The 11566-nt window shown below is 55.4% G+C and overlaps 1 protein-coding gene across 3 annotated transcripts in view; it reads right to left on the bottom strand.

Moving 5' to 3' along the window:
* Window positions 1–5391: 5391 nt before the first annotated feature.
* Window positions 5392–11566, bottom strand: part of PDGFRB (platelet derived growth factor receptor beta) — a gene marked incomplete at its 5' end in the record, with an annotated part of 38754 nt that continues 32579 nt past the window's right edge. For all 3 annotated transcript variants that reach the window (XM_082620417.1, XM_082620418.1, XM_082620419.1), the window contains 5 exons: window positions 5392–7433; window positions 8933–9165; window positions 10076–10181; window positions 10732–10831; window positions 11269–11380. In XM_082620417.1, the coding sequence (XP_082476543.1) occupies window positions 7256–7433; window positions 8933–9165; window positions 10076–10181; window positions 10732–10831; window positions 11269–11380 (729 nt within the window). In that variant the 3' untranslated portion in view covers window positions 5392–7255. The remainder of the gene's footprint in view (window positions 7434–8932; window positions 9166–10075; window positions 10182–10731; window positions 10832–11268; window positions 11381–11566) is intronic.

Here is an 11566-nt window from a genome sequence, read left to right as displayed (position 1 = left end):
TTCTAGTATCTGGTTTAGGCTACTATGGGGTATTTGTTCCCATCTACTATTGCAGCCCAGCAGGGCAGATCAAGTCCACACTCTAGCTGAGCTTACAGGAGCCTTTGTGACCCGCCCACATCTGACCTCAGATCCTCCGCTCTCTCTACTCGTTCTCCCCAAGCTTTCAGCCCTGAACCCCAAGCTTTCAGCTCCAGAACTCGCCATGCTCTTTCTTACTGCTCGATGTGCTCCTGCTTCTGTCTGGACTGTGCTCACCCCTCCTCCCTTTGTCTGTCTTATACTCTCTCTGGCGCCCTGAGGTCACAACACTTCTCAGTGTCAGGATGTTCTCAGTGAGGGAGGCTATTGATATAACGTTGTCCTGACACCCTCCACCCCCATCACAGCTCCCTGGCAGGCCCTGCATCTCTCTTGGTCTCCTTTACACCCTCTGCCCTTGGCCCACGCCTGGCAGATGGTGGGAGCTCAGTCAGTGCCGGATGCATGAATAAATGAGTAAATGTATAAACAAACGAACAGAGGGCAAAAGGAGTCCTCCACTCTCAGAAGCCAATCCATTTGGTGACTACTTCACGTGCCAGGCCCTGTTCTGGGCCCGGGAAGGAGAAGGCTCAGGGCAGTTTCCTGCCTCCAAGGCCCTCCCTGTCCTAAGCGGTGGTACTATAATGCAGGTGATAATACTGACATCAGTCTATATTGCTATGATTTATCATCCAAATGAGGACCTTTGAGACCAAAAGTGGTGTCATTAGTAATTGCAGTAAAGTGGTTACTTAAGGAGGGGCTGTCTTGAGTCCCCCTTGTCCATTGGGCACTTTCTTTGTGCCAATCTCTAGACTAAACTCTTTGTACAGGTCATCTCATATGATCCTCACAATCGCCTAAGGGGATAGCTGTAATTATTTCATGTTATAGATGAGGAAAGACAGGCTCAGAGATGTGTTCTGCCCAGGGTCACACAGCTGATAAGTGGCAGAGCTGGATTTGAACTCAGGAACTCAGCCCCAGAGACCATGTTTTTAACGACTTGCCTTCAGCAATGGCTGGGGCTCTCAGAAAGGTCAAGGGTAGAGGGGACTGGCTTGGTTTTTGGAGCCAGACAGACTGGGAATCACATTCCCCACTCATAGCTGTGTGACCACAGCCAGGTCCATGGCCTCTCTGTTTTTTTCACCTGTAAAACAGGGGAAGGGTTACTAACTCAGATCCAGTGAGACAGTAATGCAGGTGAAGCGCATTCAACAAATATTTATCAAGTGTTGACTCTCTGCTTGGCCTTAGGGACAGTGCTGATCATGGCAGGCATGGTCCCTCCCCTTGGGAGCTCACAGCCTGGGGTGAAGATGAACTAGGACATCAGCGGCGTCACAGGACATCCTGGGAGCACTGAAGACAAGGAGGAGTCTGCCTAAACTGAGAAGGAGCTGGGGAGAGGTGCAGGGAGGAGTAGGGAATATTCTAGGAAGGAGAGACAGCATGGTAAAGGCTTGGAGGTGAGAGAGCACATAGGACACCAGGGGACTGAGGGTGTCCGGAAAACATGAGGGCCCATCAGAGGCATAAGCAAAGCACTGGGAAAAGAATCCACTTCCAGCTGAGTATTAGGAAGGCTTCTTGGAAGAGGTGGCTTTGGGCTGGGCTGGAAGTTAGAGCAGGACTTTGCCTTTCAGTCATAGAGGGCTGGGAGTCCTAGGTGGTAAGCACAGCACCCACAGAGATGCAAAGGTGGGGCTTCTACACAGCAAAAACTAACAATGAAAAGGTAATCTATGAAGTGGGAGAAAATATTGGCAAGTTATATATCTGTTAAGGGGTTAATATCCAAAATATTAGTAACACATACAACTCATAGCAAAAAAAAATCCAATTACAACATGGACAAAGGAACTGAATAGACATTTTTGCAAAGAAGATCTACACACGGCCAGCAGGCACATGAAAAGACGCACATCACTAATCATCAAGAAGTCAAATCAAAACCACAATGAGCTATCACCTCACACCTGTTCGAACGGCTATTATCAAAAAGACAAGCAATAGGTGTTGGTAAGGATATGGAGAAAAGGGAAGCCTTGTGCACTGTTGGAAGGTTGGACAGCTTGTGGCCACACAGGGGTAGACAGGCCTTGAGGGCAGATGTGGGGAGGGAACAGGAGAGGTTGGAGGCAGGTCAGGAAGGGCCTTGAAGACCACATGAGGATGTCTGGACTTTGTTTGTTGGCCTGCGGGGAGCCATCAGAGCTGTTTGAGCAAAGGAGAGCCAAGATCATAGTAGGCTTCAAGAAGATCAGTAACGGAGAAGAAAAACTTTCAGGCGTGGAAGCTGTCATCTTGTCCCTTCAGAAGGGGAACAACCACTCTGAGAATTCTGTGATTTTCCAGAAGCTTTGTTACTTCCCTGTGTTCGTGACTTTCTAGTTCCTTGCAGTGATTACCCACAAAACCCCAAACCAGAAAGAGACTGGAACTGTCCCAACCTTGTTAGGAGGCAAGGAGCCCCAAGCGGGGGGTAGTGGAGGCATAGGGAGCTGTTGGAGAGGGCAGACAAGCATGCCAAAGGGGGACCAGAGAGAAGGGCAGGGGCTGAGCCAGTGGGAGGGGGACCACAGAGAGACAGTCTGGCTTCTGTGATGTCCCTGAGTCCCTGCTGGATCCTGAGAAGGGCCACCCCCTGCCCCAGGCTGGGCCCCCTTCATCAGGCCCCCCAAATCATGGCAGGTCATGGCAGATGGTATTCTGAGCTGTGGGAACCCATCACAGCCAGAGAAGCCCCAGAAGCCCCCTCCAAGGAGGAGCCTACCCAGGGAATTCCAGGAGCCTCACCCCGAGTGGACGGTCAGCACCCTGAATCCAAGGCTCAGCCTGCTGCCCCCTCTGCGTCCAGAAACTGGACTCAGAGACTCCCTGAGAAAGGCAGTAGCAAGGACACCAGACCGGCAGGCATGAGCCCCCCTGTGTGTGACCTTGGGCCAGCACTTCATGGCTCTGAGCCTCAGCTTCCTCATCTGGATCTTCCCTTGGCATGTCTCCTGGCTGTACTGTGAACATCACATGGGTCCACCGATAGGAACCCACTCTAAAGGGTGAGGGACCAGGACAGAGTCAGGGTCTCAAGGGTCTCTTTTCTATATTACATATTTGGTAATAGATACTTTTTAGTGTAGGCGTATATTATATAAATGCTTTTATAAAAGTAATTTTAAATGACTATGAAGCTGAATGAGAAACTGAAATAGAAGAGGCCTTGTGGAGACAGGGCTCTAATTCAAAGAAGGGGCCTTAATGGGGGTCGTGGGACCCCTCATCAGCTGAGGGTCAGGGCCCCTCAGCAAAAGCTTTCAGTCTTTCCCTGTTTTTCCAGGAACAAGGACGCTGGCTGTGAATAGGGTGGCGGAAGAATTGTGTAGTCAGTGGCTCATCGTCTGGCAGGAAAATTCCAGCTCACCCGTTCCCGTGGGCCCGCCTGAGTGGCGGGAGCCCGCAGAGGTTGACCTACGGTTCCCCCATCCTCCAGCTCCCGTACCCCTCTGCACGGGGGCCTGTGGGTTCCAAGCCCCCCACCAGACTCTTGTTTATTATGTTCACTTAGCCCTCAGACTCCCTTAGCTCTCTCCTCTCCCCCAGTGCTTTCTCCTGGGGACCCACAGACCCAGAGGTCTGGAGTCAGGAGACCGGGGCTGGGACCCAGGCTTCCCTACTCACCTGCCCTGCAACCCGGCCTGGGCTTCGCCTCCCCTAGGGCTGACCTGGGGGTCGGCCAGGCCCAGGCTCCTATCCCCTCCCTGCCACACCGACCAGATGACCTTGGGCAAGCCACTTCAACCCCCCGTGAACTGGTGTCCCCTTTGTAATATGAAGACAATAGTAGCCCCTGGTTCACAGGGTGGATGTAAGGGCAAATGAGAAAATGTGTGCAGCAACAGGACAGGCCTGGCACAGAGTAACTGTTCAGTAAGTGGGCACCAGCGCTCTACCCTCCTTTATCCCTTTGTGGCATCATTAGCTCCATTTACCTCTGGGGAAATGGAGGCCTAAGGCTGAATAATCCACCCAAGGTCCCATGATGGAGGCTTTTCCCACGGGCAAGGGTAATCCGCATCTGGAATGTGGTCATTTACTCTCTTTACAGGGCAGATCTGGGTATGGCTTATTCATCTCCTACCACAGCCAGGAGAGACGGGGTCACGGGCTCTAAGGCCAGGACCCCCAGGAGGGTGGGCCCTGCAGCAGGCGGGGTTTCCCTGGGGGTGGCTCAACCGCCCCTGAGTTGGCGGCTGGGCCCGTGAGTCAGAGCTGCCCCACGTCTCTGTTCCTCTCCCCACTGGCAGCCACGGCCCCAGACTTCTGGAGGCAGTCCAGGGAGCCCTGTGGTTCCAAAACCAGGTGCCTGTCCCCAGAAACAAACTGAGAGGCCCCTTCCCCAGTTCAGAGTGAGCAGGGAATGGCCAAGGTCACATAGTGAGGTGTGACAGACCTCAAGCTGAAACCTGGTTCCACCTCAGGTGACCCCTCCCAAAGGGCTCAGGCAGGAGGGCCAGAAAGCCCCAGGCTGGGTCCAGGACCTGTGCACTCTGCCCTCGGCCCCTGGCAGCTCTATTGCCCTGGTCCCCTACTGCTGCCAGGTCTCCCAGGCCTGGCCTGGGCAGTGGAGCCGACATCCAGTACCGAGCCGGCCAGCAGACACTGAGATGCCTGGTTCGTGCCAGCCCCATGCCACCGAGCTGCTGCAGCCGTGGGGGGCCGGTCCGCACCCCTCTCCCAGCCTGGCTAGACTTTTGCTCTCAGAGACCCAGCCGGGCCGCGTTTCCCTCCCCTGGCCTTGTCCTGGTGGCTCTCACCCCACGTCTTCCTCCCTTCCTCTTCCTCTCTCTCCTTCACCCTCTCTCCTCTTTCTTCCTGCTCTCTGGACCCCTTGGGTGCTCTGTCCATCTGCCCTGCTCCTACCTGAGACACGACCACTACTCACCGGGGCCTGGGATCTGGACTTTAGCGGATGCCTCTCATGAGCCACACCAGCCTCAATCTGGGCCCATGGGCAGAGTGGAGGGAGGGAGGGGGGTGGCCTGGCTTAACAGCCAAAGCCAAAGCACATGGTGGGGCGGAGTGGGGCTGGCGGGGGAGCGCAGGCTCCCAACCCAGAGCCAGGCACTGCAGAGCCGGAAGAGCCTTCTCCTTTCACAACCTGGAAAACCAAAGCCAGAGGTCCAGGTCACCCGGCAACCAGCGAGGAGGTGGGGGGAGTGTGAAGACCCCCATCTCACAGATGGAAGCAAGACTTGAGCTGAAGGGCCCTGTGCAGGGATCCTACAGCTGCGCGAGTCCGGCTGCCCTACCCCACTCTTGCCACCTCCCGGGCCCAGGGATCCAAACCTGCGAGACACCACGAGGTCTGTGGGTGAGAAGCACCAGGTTTAATATTAAAATCTTTCTCTTAAAAAAAAAAAAGTACACAGAGAAGAAAAGTTGATGGCATACAAAATAGCACTTCTGTTGTATAAATGTGAGTTAATGTGAGTCCTAAAAATACTTGTAAACCTAGGGGATTACATCTTTGGTACCGTAGTGAGAACCCACGCCCTCTCCTTGACCAGGCTTCGGGGGTCCTGGGGCGGGGAGGTGCCAACCAACACAGGGGGCTGGTGCCCAGAGGCACTGACCTTCCCTCACCCTCCATCCAGTCCTTCCCCTGCCAGCAGTCTTGGCCACAGCCCTCATGCCCCAGGTCCCTCCAGAGCCCACTGGGCTGGCAGACACAGTGAGGTGAGCATCCCCAGGCAGACAAAGCCATGTTCTTCAGTTTCTGCCTCAGGGTGGGGCAGCTGGCAAGTGGGAAGACACCCCCCAAAGTACCCACCTCTTGCGCCCCTTCCTCAGGTCCCCCATCCAAGGTTTCTTGTCCTTTCACTGTCCTCTAGGTCTGCGGCATAGACCTGGACAGCAGGCTCTGGAGTGGTGGGCTGTGTCAGGTGGTCTGACTTTCCTTCTCGGCCTCCTTTGCCCAGAATAGCTCTGGAGGTCATGTGGGTGCTGAAAGGGGTCCCACGGTCTCCCCATGTCCCTGGGGCAGCTTCTGGGGGCTTTCCAGGACACTGGCTGTCACTCAGAGTCAAGGCCTGGGCAGCTGGCCTTTGGGGACTTGCCAGGGGCCTGGGGAAGGGGCACAGTTCCTGAATGCCCGGAGTGTGCTGTGTAGTCTGGAACCTCCTCAGACCCCAACTAACCCGGGATAGAGATTTGGAGGGTTTATCTTTGCTTCATCTGGGCAAGTGTGCAACCCCTGGAACATTCTAGAATGTTAGTGCTGGCAGGGCACCAGAAGTCAATGAGTCCAACCTGCTCATTTTTCAACAGGGAAAACAGAGGGCGAGGGATTCCTCCAAGGTCTCTTAGCGGGTCCAATGCCACATTGGTCCACACATGTGGACACCTCTTGCAGGCACGTCAACACACACATCACAGACGTGGGGCCCATCTGGCCCTGGAGACTCTGGTGAGTGGAGTAAGACTGGCAGTGATGAGGAAAAAGACCCCTGGATCCATGGGGCCAGGAAGACACAGACACAGGCATGTTATGGGGAGGTATACCCCAAGTGCCTGGGGCAGGGGCTACAGGCCAGGGTGTCCTGTCCTTGGCTCAGCCCCCAGCATTAATTAAGCTTGGAAGGCCCCAGACCAGCTTGGGCCTGGGAAAGCAAAGACTGGCATGGAGGGGAGGTGGCTTCTGGATGAGGCAACACTGTCCAAGGCCAGGCCCTAGCTCAGCCAGGAGCCAGAGATGCTAGGGTCCCTTCCCCAGCTCTTGGGCAGGAAAAAGTGCAAGGAGAGAGCTGCAGCTCCTTGAGGGGCAGCTGGCTGAACAGAAAAAAAGCTAACCTACCACCTCATGAACCTTGAGTATCTCCTCAGGGATTCCAGCCTCTACATCTGTCAGCCAGGGTGAGAATCCCAGACTGGGGGTTGCCAAGCCCACCTTTCCCATCTTACAGATGGGGAAACTGAGTCCCCTGGGAGAAGCCTGGCTCAGAGTCACATACGCTCTCCAGAGGCAGAGGACCGGTCATGGTCCCTACAGTTCTGTTACCTCCTAAGCCAGCCCCAGGGGTCGGGGTGTGATGTGCCAGGGGCAAAAGCTTTCCAGAGGGGACAGCTGATGGGAACAGCCTGGCTGTTGGGAGGCTGGGCCAGGCCAGGAGGCGCAGGGTGCTGGGAGGTAGAGGGGGAGCTTCGGGTAGGGCAGGGTGGGGGCCAGCCCCTACAGGAAGCTGTCCTCCGCCTCGGCCCGAGGCCCAGGGCAGCTGGAATCCGGCGGCCGCTTGGGCTCTGGCTCCACCTGGGACTCAGGCTGGGGCTCTGGCTCTGGTTCCTCTTGGGGTTCCAGGGGGCTGTCACAGGAGATGGTGGAGGAGGTGTTGACTTCATTCAGGGCGGAGCTAGAGGCGGAAGGCAAGTGAGTGAGAGGCTGGGAGGGAACCGCAGTGAAATAATAACAGCATTAACGTAGAGCTTTCTATCTATCCACCCTTGCAGCATGCACCTTACACATTTTAACTCACTGAATCCTTGTAAAGATTATGCAAGGCAGGCGTTGTGAGGAAAGTGCAGCTCAGAGAGGTTACATCATTGCCTTGCATCACACAGCGGGTAAGTATAGGAGTTGGGACTTCAGAGCAGATCGAGTTGATTGCTCACCCGTCAGTGTCTCTCTCCTGCATGCCTGAATGTATAATGATCTCATTTAATCCCCACAACAACCTCCAAATAGAAGTACTCTTACTGTTTTCAGTTTACAGTTAAGGAAACTGAGGTCCAGAGAGGGGAAGCAGCTTGTCTGAGGGCACAGAGCAGCACCAACATTCCCACCCCAAGCTGTTTGAAACTCTGAGCTCAACTCCTCTATACATTGGTTACTTGGAGCCTTGGAATATTAGCTTCTCAAACAGTGTGGGGAGGGCCTTCTAAGTCTTATGTGTGCTCCTAGTGCACGTGGAGAGACAGGCTCGCAGAGAAGATGTGCGGCCGGGTCTCACGGCAGCTAGCGGCAGAGATGGAGCTGGAACACAGTTTGGGGCCCCTGCCATTTCACCATAGGGTGGGTCTTGTTTTGGGTGTGGGTCTGCCCACATGGGGAACATCTAGTCCAGGCGACAGCTGGCCTTCCTCCAAAGCCCTCCCCTTACTGTAACGTCACATCCCGAGGCAAAAGAAAAGCACGGGGCTTCCCTGGTGGCGCGGTGGTTGAGAGTCCGCCTGCCGATGCAGGGGACATGGGTCCGTGTCCCGGTCCGGGAAGATCCCACATGCCGCAGAGCGGCTGGGCCCGTGAGCCATGGCCGCTGAGCCTGCGCGTCCGGAGCCTGTGCTCCGCAACGGGAGAGGCCACAACAGTGAGAGGCCCACGTACCGCAAGGGAAAAAAAAAAAAAAGAAAAAAGAAAAGCACGAATCTCCTCCCCAGTCTGAATTCTGGCCTGAACTTCTGTAGGTACCTCTGCCTCCCTGTGCCAGGCTCCCTGGGGTCCTCAGGGCATGGTGCTAAAGGACAGACCACAGGGCTGGCGATGACCATAGAGCAATACATGGGGTGTCGGGGATGCGAATTAGATTTTCCTCTTTTCTTCCTTAGGGCTAGGACAGGGCCTAGAGAGGGGACAGAGTAGATGGCCTGTGGAGGCTCCTTTAAAGAAACAGCTACCTTACAATATATCCCAGGCCCCTTTCTCTTACCAGCCTGCCATTTCCACTCGAGGTCATCAAAGGTCAAATGAGTTCAATTCTCTCTTCTATTCGCTGGCAGGAATAAGTACTCACCCTAGGGAACTTACTTCTAAGGCAAGCCTGGTGGCATGAAGGCGCACACACACACACACACACACACACACACACACTCTCTCTGCACACTACGGCTTTGGGCTGCAGGTCAGAATGGCTACCTGGCAAGGCTGGGGGAACCCTCCAGTGGTCCCTCGTCAGCAACCTCGGGTTTGGGGTCAGGCAGGGGGATGATATAGTCGTTGTCACCCTCGTTGGGCTGCACGGCAGTGTAGAGGACGGAGCTGGTGTCCAGGGGGGATCGGAGGCCATTGAAGCCGGGCAAGCGGGCTTGGGACCGAAGGATGGCTGGGTGGTCGCTCCTCAGAAACTCCTCATCCACCTGCTGGTACTTCTGCTCAGCAGGGCAGGAAGAACCGGAGACACAGGGAGGGTCAGACCAGAAATGCCTTTAGGGATCATCTAATGGGCAGATTCTGACCCAGCCCCTCTCGCCTCATGTACATAAAGCACCTGGTGCTCAGAGAGGAAGAATTGCCCAAAGCCACACAGCTGAGCTGCTCTCCTACCTGGCCTCTCACCAGACAAGATGAGCTCAGGGTCACTCAGGGAGGGGACGGTGATCGGACTAGCACCCACAACCCTAACTCTTCCCCCACTTCGGGGCAGACAGGCACGGGCTCTCCGCCTGCCATGGCCTCCCTTGCCGGGGCCACAGTTTCCCTCGCTACTGAAGGGAGACAACTCCCTTCCAACTCACTGGTCCTGGAGCTGTAAACAGATGTGGTTGGGAGTGGGCTTAGGAATGCACTGAGGGAAAGGGCTGTGTCTGGGCCAAAGGACACGTGCATCCCCCTCACTGTAGCTTCGTAGTTGGGCAGGGAGGGTTTTAAGGCCCTGCTGGCTCCATAAGCCTTGTATGAGCCCGCCACAGGGTCCAAGTGGTCAGGCCCTCAGCAGTCATCTCGCCTGGGGTTGTTCAAACTTGTGACGGAGGCCCAGGACTTGGTCTGGGTGCAAAGGCATGAGGAAGGATGCAGGAGAAGGGGGCTGTAGGCTTCCTGCCCCTGCTTTAAATTAATCAGCTTCCACATAGGATTTCACTTTTAAAAACTCTATGCTGCTAAAATAAACTACACTCACAGCTCCAGCCCATCCCTTATTAGTACCAACAGGGAAACTGAGGCCCAGAGAGGGGAAAGGAGGGTCCCCCAAATACCAGCATGTCACACAAAGCCTTGTACCCTGTGTCTACTTCTGGACCAGAACTCTCCGTTCCCCACCCCAACCCTGCCTCAACATACCTTTTTGTAACCCTCGCCCAGCAGTCTCTCAAGAAGCAGCACCAGCTGGGAGAAGGGGGGTCGAATCTCAAACTTCTCTTCCCAGCACTTCTGCATGATCTCATAGCTGGGGAGAGGGGCAGAGGGGTCAGGGTCTCTGGCTCAGGGTCTGCCACCTCCCAGACCAAGGGGAATAATGAAGAGTTAGGAGGGGAGGGGTTTTTCCATTACTGCACCTGCATGTTCCCTTGGGAAGCCCTCCCACCATCCTCAGTTCAGTGGTCCCATGGGATTGATCACACCTTGGTGAGCACATGACACGGGCATGGCCAGTAGGCATTTTTATCCCCTTAGCTCAGTGGCTGGTTTTCTGGATGGGAAGGTGACCCCAGCTGAGCCCTTGACAGTCACCTCTGGACCTTTCACTGGAACTACGGTGAAAGCAGCTAGGACGTAGCCATTTGGACGGTGCCAACCTGAGAGTGAGGCTGATGCAGAGGAGGGCAGAGCCCCGGGGTAGGATGAGAGAGTGTGGACGATGTCTTATGAACAACAGGATCCAGCTATACCTACATTTTCCTACATCTCTGAACTAATAAATCTATTTTCGGCTTAAGCTGGTAACGTGGGATATCTACTGTTTGCACCCAAAGTATCTTCCCAAGTGCTCCACTCACATCTCGTCAGAGGCGTGGGCAGGCTGAGCCATGCGGTAGCCCCGCTTGATGGCATTGTAGAACTGCTCGTTCATGGGCAGCTCTGGGTACGGGGTGCCACCTGTTAGGGAGCAGAGAAAAGAAACACAGGCTCAGGGGTGTCGGAACAGTGGCAAGAATCTTCTTCCATGGGACAGGGAGAGGCACACCAACCCCGGCATCAGTGAGGGTGCAGTGGCCTTAGCATTGGGAAACACGGGCTCCCTCATAGGCTCTGGACAGAGACTGCATGCCTCCCCAGAATCAGAGAACCAGAGAACACCGGAGCCAAGCAGGCTTTTTGATGTCACTGTCCAAATTCATCTCTACTGAGATGGGGAGGTAAAGAGATCCAGAGAGGGCAAGAGACTTGCCAAGGTCACACAGTAACAAGAAAGAAGCAGAGCTTCTGAGCCCTGTCCCAGAGCCCATCCCACAGCCCCACCAGGATGAAGGTGTGAGCGGTCAGGGCGGACGCTGTGCCGTGAGGCTGAGGACTGGAGGAAGAAGGAAGTGTACCCAGGGTGAAGATCTCCCAGAGCAGGATCCCGAAGGACCACACGTCACTCAGGGTGGTGTAGAGGCTGTTGAAGATGCTCTCGGGGGCCATCCACTTCAGAGGCAGGAAGGTCTGTGGGAGGGCGGAGGCTGCTGAGTGCAAGGAGGGGCCGGGCCCCACTCTGCACCTGGGAGCCGGGAGGAAGCCTGGCAGTTCCCACCCCCAGCTCTTTCTCACTTCTCGGTCCCTGAGGGCCCATCTCTGCTGGTGCTCGGTTCCCACGCCCATCCCAGTGCTGGTCAGAGGATCAGGAGGCTG

This window comes from Mesoplodon mirus (assembly GCF_964341445.2).
Source record: "Mesoplodon mirus genome assembly, chromosome: 5".
NCBI classification, from domain to species: Eukaryota; Metazoa; Chordata; class Mammalia; order Artiodactyla; family Ziphiidae; genus Mesoplodon; species Mesoplodon mirus.
The sequence above is the reverse complement of the archived record's forward strand: the minus strand, read 5'-3'. Positions and strand labels throughout refer to the sequence as shown.